General features: G+C 40.3%; 1 protein-coding gene across 1 annotated transcript; it reads right to left on the bottom strand.

Annotated features, from left to right (window-relative positions):
- Positions 1-3854: 3854 nt before the first annotated feature.
- Positions 3855-13503, bottom strand: LOC140231168 (uncharacterized). Its single transcript, XM_072311316.1, has 3 exons — positions 13375-13503; positions 6798-6950; positions 3855-3998 (listed from the first exon to the last, which is right to left on the bottom strand). The coding sequence occupies exons 1-3, from the start codon at positions 13474-13476 to the stop codon at positions 3855-3857; spliced, it is 399 nt and encodes a 132-aa protein (XP_072167417.1). The 5' UTR covers positions 13477-13503.
- Positions 13504-20266: the final 6763 nt, after the last annotated feature.

The raw sequence follows: 20266 nt of genomic DNA, 5'->3' as shown, positions 1-20266 counted from the left end.
GCAAATAGAGCTCACGCTGCACAGAGGCACAGTGTTGTCGACACATGTTACAGAAATTAAATAGCATGGGCGCCGTTTGAGTTCTTACACTTACGTGCAAGCAAGAATTTGACCACATGTGTTGTACTCGCATTACAAATGCACACTTGAAAAATATTCTCACAAGCAAAATTCAATTGATTCCATTACATACAATATCTATACAGTTTCACTCTAGTGCATGCACCGATTTTGAGAATACAGCATTTGGATTTTACAGCTCACACAACATGGCCTTTGTCAGTAGTGCAATTTGATTACTAGTATACTAAGAAATCCATCAATGAATAGTAAATGTATTTGAATGTTACTGATGCGCAAGAGAACAATGTTTGATTTGATTTCAATTTTGTTTTTATTTTTCCACATTTGGAAATGATACATACCATGTACTAAATCATAATCCTTATGTACAGTATTAGTACTGCTGTGACGAACAATAGACGCACTTTATATAGCATATTCCATAATTTGGAGGAATATCAGTACACTTGACCAGTGGAACAAGCAACTAAGAAATCAATAATTCACAGAAATGTGCAACATGATCCCACATAGGTTAAAGGAGACCTCCGGATGATTGTCAGATTTTTACATTTGAACAACTATAAATTAGTTATACTGAGGACAGAGTTTCAGAATTTATGATAATTGGGATGAAGAATAAGAATATTTTCGAAATTTATAACAAATTGCAATGAACAAGGATGATGACAAGGCAGAGTCACCATCAGAATGCATGAGTTGGGGCTCAGGAAGCAGCACAAAATAAGAAAGCATCCATAGATTATACACAGGTGAACTCGCAAGCAAGCGGTATTATAATGGAATTACACTGCCACATTTCTGAAATATGTGAGCCTTCTATGTTATCATCCTTGTTCAGTGTATTAGTTTAATTTTTTTCAAAGTGTTGTTTCTCTGCTCAGAAACACAATAGATTCCACAAATCTATACATGGAGCTGTTGATTTATGTACTACATGATGTGAAATTATAAAAATCGTCTGGAATGCCCCTTTAAATAGTACTGATAAGGTGAGACCACTCTGGTAACCGAACACATAAGAATGAATTAAAACTGGAGGGGGGGGGGGGCATTAAGAAATCAAATGTACCGCATGAGAGACATGAGTATATATAATCTGTATCGCCCTTTTCACCAGGTAGGTTAATTGAATAATGATGTCAAAGCTATGCACCGTTTCTCCTTCCTTTCTCATATCTCATATATATACATACTTTATATAATAACACAATGGAATGTGAGTGTCACACTGGCAGTGAGTACGGTGAATACAGTAACATTAAGCATGATAGACGGGTCACTACTGTAAATACAAAAATAAAAGTCACAAAAGCATTCACGTCTAGTTTTTCCCCTGCATGAATAATAGGGATAAAATGATGAGAATGAAACTTTTCAAATATCACTATGGTTCCATTTTTGCATTACTTGAAAACAGTAAATGAAATCACAAAGTGATATCAACAAAACACCTGGAAAAAATGAGGGTCTTAGCATCATTGGGTACATGAAGAAATTCTGTGAATAGGGAGAGGCATTCAGTTATTATTCCAATGAAAGTTACTTAGAAAGAAAATTGTACACATAGGGTTCGAGTCCCGGCGGAGACCAATTTTTCAACTCTTGCGCTTTTCCGAAAAGGAGGAACAGTAAGAGGAATAATGATGTCAAAGCTACGCACCGATTTCTCCTTCCTTTCTCATATCTCACATATATATATATATATATATATATATATATATACGTACTTATATATATATTATACATATATATACACACACACATATGTACATGATAGATGTAGAGATTTACAAGCATAAGATCAAGTTGAAGACCATAGTGCATATGTGTTAAACTTAACATTACTGTTACTCCTACATTTAACAAAACCTAACATTGAAACTAAATACGAGGATATGCATTGATGCATCATAATATTATGAATCAATGGTTTACAACCATTTAAAATGCAACTTAGCACAGAAAAATAAATATCGAAGGAAAAAATAAACAAAGAATAATGTGTGTAAAAGAAAAGAGAGACAGCAACAAGTTATTACATATAATACCATGGTATAGCCTGTCGGTGGTTAGCCTGGGATCATCAAGGATGCACTGTGTACACTGCAAAGTATCTTCAGAATATATCTCTACGGTTTACGCTCAAGAGTGTCCTCACTAGTGATGTTCGATATTCCGAATGTTCTTTTCTGAAACGCAAATTCCCCATAACTGTATGTTCCTTATTGCAAAAATGAAAAAAAAAAAGTTCGTTTCATAATCCCAACACTTGTGGCATTATTTCGAAGGTTCGTTATTCCAAAGATTCGTTATTCCGAAAGGTTCGTTAATCCGCAGATCCTGCAAGCTTTGCTCTTCAGTGAATCACTCTTTTCTATCTATCAACGACCGCCGAACGGATTAACGAACATTCGGGTTATAATTAACAAAATAAACCTTTTAAAATAATTTTCCGATAAACAGATGTTCAGCATGATGAACGATTTCATTTTCGGAATAACGAACCGTATTCGTTTTTGGATTAACGAACCTACGGAATAAAGAACCCTCGGAATTACGAACTGTAACTGTTCTCATAGACCTTGGCGCCACGCAGATGAGGCTGGCTGCATGGCTTTTAGAGGCGTATTTTAACCGGACTCCCACACCGGTAAAGCCCCTTTTACACTTTCACGGATCGCATCACGGATGACCACGGATCGTCGATCCGGGATCATCCGTACTGTTTCCGGCATGACCGTGTTGACTCCGTGAAGTCATCCGGCATTATCCTTGATCATCCGGCATGTCCGCGGAAAAAAAATTAAGCTTGCTTAATTTTCATCCCGGACATCACGGACGAAAATCAATACGAACTCTTCCTTGTTCGCACCGTCTACTCCGTGTTGCTTCCGTATTCCTTCCTTGCAGGCACCGGCTATTCCGTGTTGCCTCCGTACTCATTCCGGAACAATCCGTGAAGACATCGGGACGTCCGTATTAGCATCGGCTCCATCCCGGATGAAAAATTCGTGTATTTTGTAAATACAAGCTCATGAAGTCCATTAAATTTGCTCACATCTTCCCCCATCAGTACAGCCAGCAACCCCTCATACTCTGCTAATATAATGGTCGCACGAAAACCTTCAGTGACCCACATACATTTCCTTTACCTTTTTTTGTGTGTATGTGTGTGTATTTTGATTTGTTTTGTTTTGTTTTGCTTTGCTTTGCTTTGTTTATGTGATGATGTTCCCGCAAAATGAGAGTTTGCAACAAAGAGATTTGCCTGACGTCGACAAGCCGAGGCATGGCTGCTGTAGATTTTCTGATGTGCTTGTTATTAGCGCTGGAGGCATGTTGCCCGAGAATGATAAAGTATCAAAAGCAAAAGTAAATGTTATCTGTCAACATTTTTGGGATATCCGTGTAAAGACCGCGAAGGGACCAAGTTGCATCCGTGCTCTTCCTTGATATGGCCGTGTTAGCTCCGTATCGTTTCCGCTGTGGTCCGCGTTCGTTCCTTGTCTGTCTGTGTAGGCACCGTACTTGTCCTTGTAGACTCCGTACTTGTCCGTGTAGACATCCAGTTGGCGTCGTATTCACACCGGCATTGAGAGGAAAATCGATATTTTGCATGCCGGAACACCACGGATGACGATCCGTGGTCATCCGTGAAGCAATCCGTGAAAGTGTAAAAGGGGCTTAAGGAGGTCATTAGAGTTTCGCCATCTATATATTGACAAAAAAATAATAGGGTTAGAATCATATTGATGCTACATCGCACGCTAGATTTGGTCGTAAACAGCCTCAAGGGGATCCTCATCAAGCTGCGTGGTATATTTGTCATTGCCCCTGAAGATTTGTGCGATGTCCATTGGAATGAACACAAGCGCCAGTTCTTGGCCGGACTTACGTAATGCGTTCCAAACCTGCAGTAGGGATTGGATAATAAGGACAAGGTGGAAAGTTACAGTAATGATAATGATGATGATGATAATGATTCGCTCTTAGTTCAGTTTGATTAACTTTCTGAGTACTCCAGAGTGAAAGTTTTCACAATCATTGCAAACAATGTACAGTAAAGTGGGTATCTCATTAGGCTGGAGACTAGATGGCGACCTGTTGGCAACGCGAGTGTCCCTGGTTAGGGAGACGTCTTCGCGACGTCTCCATGACGTATCTTGGAATGTAGTCGAGAGGGAGAATGGAACATGTTCGATCTTTTTCGGAGGCTCTTTCCAGTTTCAAGCTGGTCGCGGAGATGTCGCCGCGACGTCTCCATGACGTATCTTGGAATGTAGCCCTGTCTCGGGTAGTCGAGTAGGGAGAATGAAACATGTTTGATCTTTTTCGGAGACTCTTTTCAGTCTCCAGCTGGTGGCGAAGATGTCTCCGCGACGTCTCCGCGATGTCTCCTTAGTTGTTGCCAAATTACGGAGACTAATTTTATTCGCGAGGTCTTCGAGACGTCTCTGTGACTTTACGGAGACCCACTGGCGATCTACCGGAGACGTCTCGGAGACGTCGCGGCGACACACAGTTGGCCAGAGCGAAACCAAAGTGCCCCCAAAGTCATTTTGGACAGTTTTGTTGTTGTTGTTTTTTGTATTGTATTTTCTGTGCCTTGTTGAAAGACAACACTTTGCACAGGGGTATAATTATTTTTCACTTGAATGTTTCCACAGCGCAAAGTTCAACATATTGCAAATTTCAGTGCAAATTGTCGCCAATTAAATAAATGAGTTTCTATCCTACTTTTCACAGTTAGCTGAAGAAACCCGGAAGTGGACGGGGAGAAGAGACGAGCCGACGTGTTTTTTTTTTTTTTTTGCTTGTTAGCTCATGAAACCCGGAAGTGGGCCCCCACACTTTTGAAAACGCTGCGCCGGCCCTGTAGTGTATCTATTTCACGCCAATTTTGTTAAAATTGAAGCTCTTTCTTAGTTGGCCAAGATGTTGAGCGCCAAAATTATATTCCATGCTCTCTTTTGCCTCTTTCAAAATTTTATAGACAGTGAGAGCTCTGACGATGATTATCAATAACACGGAAAGTGAAAAAAAAATGAATTTCTTCATCTTCGAGGGATGATGCTCGAAGAAAGTTATGATAAGATTCAGAAAGCCCTATGTTTAAATAATATGTGTTTTTATTTTCCCGTGCAACCCTCAGTAGAGTTTTGTTTTTCACTTTCTGGGAAGGGGGGGGGGGGGCATCTAAAATCTTTAATCACATTGGCAGCATATTATACGGATGTGAGAAACATAAGTCAATCCTCTTTCATATCAACCCTTAAAAACACAAATACAGCAACAGGTTACAAATTGTAATGTGAAATTCGTCAGTTAACAGATTTCAAGTAGAAAATATCGATGACAGTGACGTCATATGCGTTTGAAATTATGTCCAGCGTTGTGCAACGTCTACGCGACTTCCGGACGAATGAATTATCACCTCTTTTGGCCGTGCCTCCACCCCATCCCCACCCTCACTTAGATGGTCACCAGTAACGCATGCGCTTCCCGATTTTTCTGGAGAAGGGGTAGGCCTATTAGGGGCTCAATTCGGGGGGAAAATCCATGAAAATCCGTAAATAGGGGGAGCTTCATTATTTTTTTTTTCTGAAATATTTGCAAGTAGTGGTGGTCAATTTTCTTCCCCGAACAATTCTAAAATAGGGTGCCGAATAGGTTTAGTTTTGAAAACCTGAAAAATTCAACATTTCCATACCTGAAGGGGGTATCTCTATCTGGAACAAACATATAGGCTTATGTGTATGGTTAACCGCCTGAGAAGGGGGGGGGGGTATTTTGAGACGTCTCTGAAGTCGCCGTGGAGTCGCCTTGTGAGATCGCAAATCATTTTTAGGTCTTTCGTGTCACCAAGAGTCGCGACAAAGTCTCCTCCAGTGAGATACGCCCTTTACGCACAAGTGTCGATCTATCTCAAAGATATTTACGCGAGTACAAGAACGCACAAATTTGATCAAGAGACAGGGGGAATGGCCAAATGGGAAATGACCAAAGTAGATTAGCCACATTTTTAAAACGACCTGTTTAAAAAAAAATAAAATGCAGATAAAATATTTGGAATAGGGTTGGCCGATTGCAAATCATAAAATGAACACAAGAGAATGACGGTATACATTACTGAGTTACAACAACCAATACGCTATTTGTTATAAAGGTATGCGGATTTTTTTTTTTTTTTTTTGGGGGGGGGGGGAACCAATTAAAATCAAAATAATTGTGCCTTGTTTCATTTTCAATAACAACAATCATACATAACATTGTAATAAAAACAATGATAATATACTTGCGATTAAAATATCGGGTTCATCCCACGAGCCCGACACCCACGAGTCATATGGCCAACGAGCTCGACATTAAAAAGAAAAGTTCCATGAGTCATACAGCCCACGAGTCATACCGCTAATGAGGTTGACGCTACGTAAATAAGGCCCATGATAGTAGGCAACAAGGTCAACGTGTCCGACAGTCAAATAAAAAAAGGCCCGCGAGACCGACACTGCGTACATTAAGCCCCGTGACATAATGAGTGTCGGACTCGTGGGCTTTGTTTGCGTTGTGTCAGACTCATTGGTCTTTACTAGTATCAGCCTCGTGGGCGTTGTTTACATCGTGTCGGACTTATGGGCCGTTGAACTCTGGCTTTTGTGGGGGCAGGGGTAGGAAATAGCAGAGGAACGTCAGGCTATGATCACCCTTACCTCTTGTGATGATGCACGCAAGTTGACCGGCGTACAATTGATTTCTATAAGCCCCCAGGATACAAGCAGGCCTCCGTTTGTGATGCCAGGCGTTTGAAATCGCCCTGGTTGGCCACTGCGTGCCACGATGCCTTCCTTCTTGATAGCTGTCACCTGTTGATTACAATAAATCATGCTATAATGATGGCGGTAGTAGTAATAATGATTTCATAATACCAGTAGTAATAATAGAAGAGGAGCGGAACGTTTTCGTGTACGGAGGGGATGTCATGGGGATCGTCTCACTCTTTTTCACTCCTCCTGGTAGGGTCCATTATCTAGTATACCACATAAGGTCAACAACAAGTGAGAACTTTTTGGGAGAAGGTGCAAAGAAAGCAGTTTTCTTCTTCTTGGATACTGTCCAACAACCCAGTGCAGGAGCCAACCGGACAGGGGGTGTGCCAATGCTGATGACGCAGAGAGTTAAGGGCAAGGTTAGTTGTTTGCCCCTGAATGCTGAAGAGAAATGCCGTTTCAAAAGTGTCTTTGTTTTTAATCTCTGTGACTGCCAATGGCAATGCTTTCCACTCTGTTATGGTTTTTGGTATGAATGAGTAGGCCTACTTAATTGTGTAGCAGTTTTTATTTGCAGCGATTGGGATGTAGCGACACATAGCGATTTCCGTAGTTCGCAACCTTTCGCACCGGTTGCAGGGGTTTTCATTCATTCATTCATTCAATTTTTCCATCTCCAACAGAACTTACATTTTTTGTTTTCACATAAGACATAAGTACATGTACGTGTCAACATTACAAAATATGAAATGATATTTATGGATAATAATAGGGTGAGAAAAAACGCTTCGCGAAATGCTGAGATTCGATTAACCTGCGTCGCAGTTGCAAATGGTTCCCTAGCTCCCGCGTCATGGCGTTGAGGCTACTGACATAGAAAAGTCACCCATGACAAATTGTGCCGCTGTAGTCTGTACATATTCCAGTATGTCTATCAAGATCGGATTGTGGAGGTCCAAAACTGGTCAACAGTTGTCGCTCGAGTATCGGTCCAGCAAGAGACTTGGGTGTCATTTCCTTAACCTTCCTGACACAGTCATGTAAATTCTGCTCCTAAAACCCAAATATTCTGGTAATTAGCTTTTGCACATACCTTGCTTACGTTCGTATTCCATGTCAATAATGTCGATATGTCGACACCAAGTAATGGCGAGTCCTTGTCTCTGATAACATACTGTCATTTAAAGAATACTGATATTCAATTTTTGTTTTAGTGATATATAAAACATGACACTTTTGGGCACTGAAATCCATCTGCCACTTACTTTGCCACTTTGGTAAAGTAGGCCTATTATATCACGATTTCTGTGCAGCTTTCGTGCATCTTCCATGCGAGCCATTTATTGGCAGATGGAGTTCAATCCAAGCTGAAAGTCGTTGATGAAAAAAATGGTAGTGGTCCGGTCACCGTATCTTGTGGGGCCCCTGAGTCAATATTGTAATCCACTCCGACTTTTCCTTTTCTACCACCACCCTTTTATCATATGGGTTATAGACCGGGGGCCCAGAAGATTTATTCAGCTGAAAAGGGTCACACTTTTTAATGGTCTCATCGTATAAGGATGTGGCCAAGGGTCAATAAAATGAATTGCTGGCAAGTCACATCCTGTACCGTAAGCCCAGGGACCACAAAAAGGGACCCCGAAAAATTGATTTATTCAGCCGAAGGGGGTCACGGACAAAAGTTGGTGGATATTGTTCCTTTGGGTGTACTTATCATGAAAACAGCAATGCCAGCTATTTTATCCTGTACGGGGCCCCAGACAGTAGCCCCAAAGGGCCCCACAAATATGGTGTTATTCAGCTGAAAAGGGTCACGGCTAATTTCTTTTGCAATGGAAGTAGTTCCCATCAGAGATATCCAAAACACCAATGCCAGCTATTTTATCCTGTACGGGGCCCCAGACAGTAGCCCCAAAGGCCCCCCCCCCCCCCATAGGCCCTACGTACAAACACACACAAACATTGATTTTATTCAGTTGAAAAGAATCACGGCTAATTTATTTTGCAATGGAAGTAGTTCCCATCAGAGATATCCAAAACACCAAAACCAGTTATTTTATCCTGTACGGGGCCCCAGACAGTAGCCCCACAAACACAAAACATTGATTTTATTCGTGCAGCTGAGAAGAGTCACGGCTAATTTCTTTTGCAATGGAAGGAGTACCCATCAGAGATATCAAAAACACCAAAGCCAGCTATTTTATCCAGTATATACGGGGCAACGGACAGTAGGCCCCCCCCCCCCCCCCCCCCCCGACACACACACACATTAGTTTCATTCAGCTAAAAGGGGTTACGGCTAATTTCTTTTGCAATGGAAGTAGTACCCATCAGAGAAATCCAAAATACCAAAGCCAGTTATTTTATCCTGCACGGGGCCCCAGACAGTAGCCCAAAATGCCCCCTCCCTCCTCCCCCCCCCCCCCCCCCCACACACACATTGATTTTAGTCACCTGAAAAGGGTCACGGCTAATTTCTTTTGCAATTTAAGTAGTACTCATCAGAGATATCCAAAACACCAAATCCAGCTATTTTATCCTGTACGGGGCCCCAGACAGTAGCCGCAAAGTGCACCCCTACACACACACACACACACACACACACACACACACACACACACACACACACACACATTAGTTCCATTCAGCTGAAAAGGGTCACGGCTAATTTCTTTTGCAATCGGAAGTAGTAGGCATACTCATCAGAGATATCCAAAATACTAAGGCCCGTTATTTTATCCTGTACGGGGCCCCAGACAGTAGCCCCAAAGTGCACCCCTACACACACACACACACACACACACACACACACACACACACACACATTAGTTCCATTCAGCTGAAAAGGGTCACGGCTAATTTCTTTTGCAATGGAAGAAGTACCCATCAGAGATATCCAAAATACCAAAGCCAGTTATTTTATCCTGTACGGGGCCCAAATAGTATAGCCCCAAACACGGGTAATTTCTTTTGCACTGGAAGAAGTACCTATCAGAGATATTCAACACACCAAGGCCAGTTATTTTATCCTGTACAGAGCCCCAGACAGTAGCTCCACAGTGTCCATCCATTATACATGTACTGTGAATCAGCTGAAAATGGTCTTACAAATTCTTTTGTAACGTAAATATCAAGGCCTACTGAACAGAGATATCACAAACACCAAAGCAATAGTCATCTTATCCTGTATACGGGGTCCTATAGGTTACAGTAGCAAAACACTCAAGAAATTTGCAAAGGAAGCATACTTCTGTATAGTGCACAACCGAGATGACCATAATATTGATTATTACGAAAACCAGTCATTTCATCCTGTACTGGGCCCAGTACAGTAGCCATGAAGTGCCCCTCCCCCACATGATTATTATGACATCATTTAGCTGAAAAGAGTCATAGTTGTTTTTCTTTTACAATCGAAGTAGGCCTTAGTTTACATCATAGATACCCAAAACATCAAAGCCAGTTAGGTTTTCCCAGCCAATTTCGCACTTTTGTAAAATTCGTAAAATGGGTATTCAAATTGGCTGGTACCCTACGTTCATTCAAATTCGCCTTGACTTGCCGAAAAGGGTATTTCAGTCATTAAATTTCGCGAAAGACAGTCAAATTCCAAACGTGTTCATTCAAATTCAAATCATGCTGTTTCTTTGTTTCAGATCATTTTAACGTGTCTTTCTATGTGCGTTTTCGTTTAAAGCAGTAAAAGTATCATATTTTTTATCTAGTAACTGGATTTGGTTGTTCTGTAACGCTCCTTCTCTTTCATATACATGTCATTATAGGCCTATACGTGTACCAGTAATGCAGATTAACTTCATTTTTTATAGTCATGACAGCATAATACAGACGTATATCTCTAGAAGACATAGAAAGAATTATTTTAAAAAAATATATTTGAGGATCATAACCTTGACTTCCTGGAACTGGCCGACCGCTCGTAATAAAGCGCTCGTAATAAAGCGCCAGATAATTTATGGCTTCTTACTTCTTCGGATTCAAAAAGCACGTTAAAAAAAAAAACAAAAACAAACACACAAAAAAAACAAAAAAAACAAAAAAAAAACTGGTGATAAAGTCTCTTAAACGAATACGAAAACATGAATGTTATGATGCTTACAAAACAATAACTACGATGAAAGAAAATAAGGAAAGAGGTCAAACATGAACATATCTGTTTAATTGACTGCAGAACATGTTAAATTAGATGCCCAGAAATCAATTTGAATGAACGAGCGCAGCATGTGATCACGTGACTATATCATTATGAATTTATGAATGAACGGATAGAGGAATGGTGCTTATCTTATATATGGATTTCAGTTGAAAAAGTGTTATTTAGAATAAGGTTAGAGGTAATGTGACTGTTTCAAAATGAATTTGAATGAAGAAATTATGACATTGAACTATACCATGTCATCTAAGCGAAATTTTTGCTAAATTTAATTCAACATTAAAGAATTCGATTAAAAGAGGTGCGAAATTTGCCCGGATGCAGGGCCCTTGACAGGTATAGCCCCGAGGTATTCCCACCCCATATGAATTAAGCGTTTTTAGGTGAAAAGAGTCATGTATGCCTATTTTCCTTGGCAGTGGAATTAACAGCTGAGATACGTAAAACACAAACCCATCCAGTTATTTTTATTCTTTAAGGGGCCCCCAGCCAGTAGCTTTAAAGTGCTCCCGTATTATTTTATTCTAAGTGAAAGGAATCACTGCTATAATTTCTGTTGCAATGGAAGTAGTACTCAACGAGGTATCAAAAACACCGAAAACCAGTTATATAGCTGTACGGGGCCCCACGGAGTGTTCATAAAGTGTCCCCACATGTAATTCCACTATCAAGATCTGCATCCCGATCTATTCAATCTGTCAGATCGGGAGAGAGCGGCAAAAGCGTACGGGGACCGGGAGCATCGTAGCAGCAGCGTTCGGGTGATGGGGTTGGATCTGGCAATTTTACAGATCGGGAAGAAATTTTGAACTGGTTCAAAATTTCTTCCCCATCTCCCCATCAAGATTGACCTATTTTGAATCGTAGCTCAAACGGGGAAAGAGCAGTGACAGTGTAAATACCGCGGGATGAGCGTAACAATTCCAGGTTTTTCTGACCGTAGTAACAGCGGCACAAGAACGGGAAGTAGTCTAAACTAAACACCGACGACATGGTCCCGCTGCTGCGCCGCTTTCTTGATCAAAGCACGACCTTCGCTCTCACTAAGTTCTCTACTCTCGTATGAAATCAAGGCCTGTTCCTACGACGCTTCATTCCTGCTTCGATAACGCTGTTGGCCGCTTTAGCTACGCTGTTCCTACGCTTTCCCAGACTAAATTACGCATGTCTTCCGCTCTCGCCGCTCTAAAATCGTTGTCGTTGTCGGGGGAGGGGGTAAGGGGGCAATTTGGGGCTACTGTCTGGGGCCCCGTGCAGGATAAAATAACTGGCTTTGGTATTTTGGATATCTCTGATGGGTACTACTTCCATTGCAAAAGAAATTATCCGTGACCCTTTTCAGCTGAATGAAACTATTGTGTGAGTATGTGTGTAGGGGGGGGGGGCACTTTGGGGCTACTGTCTGGGGCCCCGTATAGGATAAAAAAGCTGGCTTTGGTGATTTGTATATCTCTGATGGGTACTACTTCCATTGCAAAAGAAATTAGCCGTTACTCTTATCAGCTGAATAAAGTCAATGTGTGTGTGTTTGTGTTTATACGTAGGTCTTATAGGGGGTGGGGCACTTTGGGGCTACTGTCTGGGGCCCCGTGCAGGATAAAATAGCTGGTTTTGGTGTTTTGGCTATCTCTGATTGGTACTCCTTCCATTGCAAAAGAAATTAGCCGTGGCTCTTTTCAACTGAATAAAATCAATGTTTATGTGTGTTTGTACGTAGGGCCTATGGGGGTGGGGCCCTTTGGGGCTACTGTCTGGGGCCCCGTACAAGATAGAATAGCCGGCATTGGTGTTTTGGATATCTCTGATGGGAACTACTTCCATTGCAAAAGAAATTAGCCGTGACCCTTTTCAGCTGAATAACACCATATTTGTGGGGCCCTTTGGGGCTACTGTCTGGGGCCCCGTACAGGATAAAATAGCTGGCATTGCTGTTTTCACGATAAGTACACCCAAAGGAACAATATCCACCAACATTTGTCCGTGACCCCCTTCGGCTGAATAAATCCATTTTTCGGGGTCCCTTTTTGTGGTCCCTAGGCTTACGGTACAGGATGTGACTTGCCAGCAATTCATTTTATTGACCCTTGGCCACATCCTTATATGATGAGACCATCAAAAAGTGTGACCCTTTTCAGCTGAATAAATGCTCTGGGCCCCCGGTCTATTAGGAATCCCTTGATCCGCTTATGTGTTTTCCTCCTAATACAATATGAATGTAATTTGACAAGTAATTTATTATAGCTGCGAATATTTTGTAAACCTACGGTTAGCTAAGATTATTTATACCCATCTGACGACGGGGAAGTTTGGGAATAGGCCTAACGTATATACATTAGGTACAATTACCTCAATACCGAAGTTGGCGTTGTTGAATTCCAAGCCGAGTTCCTCGACCTTTCCGCTGGACGATAGTCTTGCGTAGCTCATCATGCCATGAGCCACTCGCATTACCTTCAGAGGGATCTAGGTCAGTGTCGCCACACCACAGTAGAAATATTATCACCAAAAATCACGAAAATTCAACGTGAAACCCTTAAACTCAGACAAGGCTGAGTATATGCAAATGTTATATATATATATATATATATATATATATATATATATATATATATATATATATATAATATATATATATAATATATATATATTTATATAATTATATATAAAACATGGGAAATCCCGAACGGAATACCTGTTCAAGTTCAAGTTCAAGTTAGAGTGGCTATTGATCTTATAAAAATACAGATAATCAGAGATTTCTCGACATAGGTTAGAAAAAAAGACGCATCTCCTTTCAACTGGAAAAGTGTGCAGTACGGGAAGAGATGAAATGTTAATGAAGAAAGAGAATTTTGAAATGCACGGACTTACTTTCTTCATAATCAATTGTATATTTGCCTGTCCTAGAATGACAAAATGTCTAGAGACGTTGTTACATTTTCGCTCTATTACAAATCTTAACGTGTACACGAAGGCGTTAAAATAAATAATAGCTACATATTTCATTCGGGGTCCTCAAAAGTCCCCGCTAGATCGAATCTTGCAGTGTAAGAAGACCAACTCGTTGGGTGCACGTCACGAGACCGACACTCACGAGTCAAACAGTTCACAAGTCATACAGCCCATGCGTTATACAGCTCACGAGTCATACAGCCCATTAGTTCGACACTAAGCTAACAAGGCCCACGAGACCGACACATTAAGCCCCGTGTTGTATCTGTCGAACTCGTGGGCTGTTTTTACCTAGTGTCGAACTCATGGGCTTTATTTGCCTAGTGTCGAACTCATGGGCTGTATGACTCGTGGGTGTCGGTCTAGTGGGATGATCCCAACTCGTTTACTGCTCTGTCCGGTCAATAGAATTTGGAGACTTCCTCACTTTTGACGTTTCAATCGTACATATTTTTAAAAGAGTGGGAGGATGACTTTTAGGAAATTGCATAAAATAGTTAAATTAATGCTAAAACATGCGAGCACAGCATTTAAATCATCGTTTGCTAACATCTGTGAGGATTGTTTTCGGTAGGCAGTTTTATTGCTCTTGAAAAAAAAAGGAATTGTCATGTCAGAATAAATATGGTATATCAAATCTTGTTTAATGATGGATTGAATATACAATATTATCATTAGTACAAATGATGTTAACAAAACGGGCGTATATATACCTCTGTCAGCTCAGAAGACTCAAAGACTTCGAAACAAAATTCGACAGAACGCGGCTTCAGATGGTGAACGGCGAGAATAACGTCGCCAATATGTAGTTTGCTGTGTAGGGTAGCTTCAAGTAACTCAGCAACGCTGAAAATTTGTTATTCGTATCATTAGCGACGATAACATGATTTAAAATGACAAGAAAGTAGTTTCAGTCTTAGTAAAGATAACAAAATTAACATACACACAATATATATATATATAACGGATGAATCACAGGTTAGTATGAAATAGAATCTCTGGAGAAATGTTATTTTTCAATTTGTCAGCCGTATAGGTCTTCGTCAAGGAATTCCTTGACGAAAGCATATGGCTGATAATTTGAAATATGACATTTCTCCAGAGTTTTCATTTCAATCTTTCCTTTTGTCTGTGGTCACAAAGTAAACGTATGTAGAAGGCATGCATAAACCGATAAACGTTTGTATGCACATGAAATCACATTCCTATACCATTATTTTGTAAGTTTTGGGCTGCCAACTGAAATCTTTATTGTTGCCACCCACTCTATGAACTGGCAAACGAGATACAATGTATGTCAATTTTGGTTATCGATTGAACGACTTTGGGTAATAAAACATTATTCTGCTTACGTGGTATGAGATATGAATGATTTTGTGTTTTCCTTTTATTTTAATCGATCTAATGTTACTTGAATCCATGTCCCCGCACGGGAAAATCGGCAAAAGCTAGGATAACGTTCACTGCACAAATCCCTGCCCCCTTTCTGCTTTTCTACATCTTTAAAGGTATTACACGCGTCCTCGTTTTCAATCGTAATATCCTTTATACCGTTAAAATTACCCGTTATCATTTTCACTATGGCACTGTTCTCGTTATTACTGTTATCACTTATTGCCATAATGAATGATAATGTCATAATGAACTTTCAAGTACTTACGTGCATGAATTTCCGATCATTACTAGCCTTATCGTACGGGGAGAGAGATCCTCAGTCTTGATGGTGACACAGGTGCCTTCTTGGTCCAGTTGTTCACTCCTAAATTGTCTATATATACATATATGTATACGATTAGATCATCACAAATTTGCATGGATTGAAAAGCTGTGACAGCTGTTTCCCCACTACTGAAACATGAAAAGGAAAAATTTGCATCGCAATTTTCTCGTGAAACTTAGTAAAGATCATTTAGATGTTTGTTTGTGTGTGTGCGTGATTTTTTTTTCTTCCGTTTTGTTTGAATGCTAACATAAAGAAGCAGTACGTATTTTGTCAAATATAATACAGTGAGGAAGAATGATCAATAGAGGGCTTTGATATTTAAAGTCGATCTGGGCTGAGCATTGAAAAGCTGCTGACAAAATGTACGCAGTGGCGGATCCAGGGTTCGCTTGTCAGCTGATGAAACCCGGAAGTGGCGAAAAAATTGCACGGGAGCCTTTTGTTTTGTTTCGTTTTGTTTTATGCTTGTCAGCTGATTAAACCCGAAAGAGGCACCAGGTTTGTTTTTGTTTTGTTTTGTTTTGTTTGTTTTTTTTTTTTGCGCCCATTTTACGGAATTCTTGGATCAGCCACTCTGTACGTGTATATATCATAAACGAAATATACCCATTATCTGAACAACTTGAAGAACGAAGCAACTGGAAAACAAAGCGCATCGACGTACTTAAATCAGTGAAGATTTTGTTCGACATCATAATATTGCCAATTTCATAGTATGGACACTGATGGAAATTACGTCGTTTTACGGAAAACTTTCTGTATTCTAATAATTCCACCTTGTGCCTAACCATGTCATTTCAGGCAACAACACGAATGAGTTTTGTATTTTCTGTCAAACGTATTTTTTTTTACACATAGAATAAAAACGACTTACTCCACAAACTCGGCAAAATGCTGCGTAGGAGTGACGGGCGTTGAGTTGTTTGTTATATTTGGAACGGAATCCTTTCTAGAAACCTTCAATATGAAAGAAAATGGTTTCATTTGTTACTTCAACATGGTAGGCCTTTCAGTTTAAAACTGCTCTACCGAGGGGCCTTGCACACGTAAAAGATTTTTTTTTTTTTTTAAATACATGCACATACACAAAATTACAATCACAAAAATAAAAGAACATGTAAAAAACATAAGCACGATGCAACAAGATAACATTACATTACACCAATAATGAGCACAGGGAGAGAGAGAGAGAGAGAATACATTTAAAGATTCTGTACAATCGAAATAAGATAAGGGAATATCGAGATTACAGTCCGAACAGACAGAAAATAATACAACAACGGCGATAAAAACTTTATTTTATTTTCCTAGATAGATTTCATATACTGGCGTATGAAATTATACTTTGTGGAGGCCTGTACAGACTACATTTATAATGTGGTGGTGGCTCAAATAATCTAATCAATTTCAATATCACATGTAACACATTGTGTAATTCAACATCGTTTATAGATAGTAAAAACATTTTCTCTGTATTTCTTTGCTCGTCAAATCAACACTTTGAACCCCCTCAAATATAGACCAGATGGAAACCCTACATACCGAATATACCTGTTGTGTGTGTGTGCGTATGTGTGTGTGTGTGTTTCGCAAGGAGATTCAAGAGACGGAGTCACAATAGTCTTTTTTAGTTGGAACCTAATAAGTTTGATGTCGCCAGTAAAAATATTTGAAGTATGTGTCAAATTGGATCTGCCTAACAGATAGGATGAAAATTAATTCATAAGGGAGGTATGTCTTTGAGTTGGTACTTTTCGCCTTCCCTATATGCTTATAAAAGAAGAGTGGTACATAATGGTAAAAACAAGGGGACCCTGGAATAGAAATTTGGGGGAAAATGATGAAATGAACAACCAAATTACTAGTACTCGACTGGACATGTCTGGATACTAACGTGATATATCAATTCATAAAGAATTATACTTAAAATTATATCTGTCGAAAGTTATCGCAAAAGAGACAAAATAGGCTTTCAAGGAAGGGACAGTGTTAGATACTTTCACATCATCATACATTATATGTTTTATCATCAGATGAAATTTCTTTTCATTTTCTAAATAAACACGCTAAATGTACCCGGCATTGTGTTAGAGATTAAGATAAATTTTCAGTTTGCTCAGAAAGAAGACGGCATCGAGCTCTGATCATCAAAGGCACAATATTAAATGCACCAGTGTAATTCTTTTTATTTGTGCATCCATAGAAAACGTGTTTGAAAAATTATCGCCTCTTGGAACTCCAGCTCTAAAACCTCTTTGGTGTTAGTTGATTTTTTTTTAATGCTATATGTTGTCAGCTCGTGTACGTAAATTTTCACAAGAAGTCCGCACTAGACTAGTGCGCCCCTTGCATTAATTGATACTTGCCGAATGACTTGCAGGTTGAGGTGCCGGGAGTCTTGGCCTCTCAGAATCCTGGGAAGGCATCTGAAATGACATGTAGTACTGGTTGTTTGGAGGAACGACTTCTAGTCTATCCTGGTAGTATGGTAGTGAAAGTCGCCTTGGAGACATTGGCTGGTTGCTCTCCGTCTCATTATATCCTCTGCTGGAATACACGTGCGATGCGTCACTCCTCAAGGAGCGCGGCAGACTGCGTTCCTCCCTGTCAGGTAACTGCCCTTGGTTTGGTATTGGGCCGAGCGCATGTGGACCAGAAGAGATTGGCTGGTTACTAGTATTTGCCATGATATGTTCTCCGTGGCTACGCGTAAATGTTTCGCCACTCTCCAAGGGGTGTGGCTGGAGTTGATCCGACCGACTGGTGCTTTCGTTTTGCGATGCTATTTGAGGTATCCCGAGTACGTAACTCTATTTGCGACATTGATTTGAGAAAATGTATCGACAATTTCATTTGGTCACGGTACTTCTTGTTTTCTTTTGTTTTGCTTTTCGTAAAAGGTGCTGCCGTCTTATTAGTACACAACGCTTGCATATAATGTGTGTTATAAACGAATGCTTTTATTGCAACTGATCGACAAAGTACTTTTCATTGAAATAAATCACCAAACATTCAGTGTTATAGTACATGTAACAAAGATCATCATAGCCATATACCATGATACTCGGCTTTGATTTGAACCAACGATCTCCAGATTACTAGATGTGCGTCGCATCCACTACAGACTACCCAACTTTCTTATATTTTTCTTCAGTATTTTTATTGCGTCATTGGATAGCGAATATATGATTCGCTCTCATTAGAGCCCTTTGAATTATCATGCGGAATTTGATCGTCTGCTTTGATTACACATTCTTAATACCTATTTATTGCTAAAACTATAACAGATTCTTAAACTGGTAACACATTTTATATAGAAGATTTCAGTTCCTGCATTATTCTCACGCGCATCATCCAAGTTATGTACCGGTAAATTCTTCCTAAATCTTTTTTCTAAATATCTTTCTAAATCTAACTCTTTCCTTAGATTTGATGAATTTATTCAGTTCCATTTTACTTTCTTTTACGGAAGATATGCAGTGAATTGTAAAGCAGCCAGCATAATAATGGCATGCAAGATAAAAAATTCCGCTGCAAAATTTCCCAGAAGGCTTAAGTTAGTTTAAAGATATTTGACAGCAATGAGAATGAAGGCTTTAAATTAATTTAGTGTGATCTAGATTACAGAGCCATTCTGGATTTCGCTTACTCATACTCGTATCCATTCTGTTTGTAGACATGTCATGGGTTCCATGGATATGGATTCCACTCACATATTCAACTGATTGTTGGTGTTCTGCTGCAGCTCCAGCCCCGGGGACAGGTGGGCCAAGACGGTTCGTTGATTGCTGGTCTTCTGCTGCAGCCCCAACCCCGTGAACAGGTAGGTCAAGACGGTTCGCTGGCGCGGTTTGAGAGCGCCTGATCCATTCACCAACCCCACTCGCAGCTTGCGTGTCCGATGTTCCACGCACACTTGAGAATGGAGTCACATGCTGACTCCTCAGAGTCGGGTCACCCACGGGCAGAGTCGACTCGGAGCTGGTCGACGAGTTGGATGGTACGTAAATCGGCTGAGGCTGCAGTCCGCCTCGGATAGCGTATAACCACTTGTCTCGCATTTTCCTGAAAAATCGTGGCAGTCTCAAAGGCAGTGATAAAATCATTTCAAATCAATGGAGCGTCCCATACTCTAAGAGAGATAGGATCAGCTTTGCACCTACATGTACTAGTATACTAATGTCAGAGTGGTATGGGAGCACCTTTACGGGTGCAACTTTCCACCTTACAGACCAGGGTCACAACGGGAGCACCTATCTGGTCTAAAAGGTGGAACGTTGCACCAGTAAAGGTGTTCACAATGTGACATGGATTGCACCTTTAAAGGCGCAAAGTTGAACCTATCATTCTTAGTGTGCAATTCATCTCACCATCATCACGGAATGAGACATCAAATCTCTGCGTTAGTTGAACCCCGTTTCCGGTCAAAAAATTTTGAAGACATATTCTCTAAAAGATTATCATTTTTCTTTCTCTTTGTTTAACCTATCAAGTTACAGAAACTACGCTTTGTGGTTTGATGTTGGATTTATTATTTTGATCATATCCTTCGTTGAAGAAATG

The sequence above is a fragment of the Diadema setosum genome, chromosome 7 (assembly GCF_964275005.1).
Source record: "Diadema setosum chromosome 7, eeDiaSeto1, whole genome shotgun sequence".
Lineage (NCBI taxonomy): Eukaryota > Metazoa > Echinodermata > Echinoidea > Diadematoida > Diadematidae > Diadema > Diadema setosum.
This window is presented reverse-complemented; position numbering and strand designations above follow the sequence as displayed.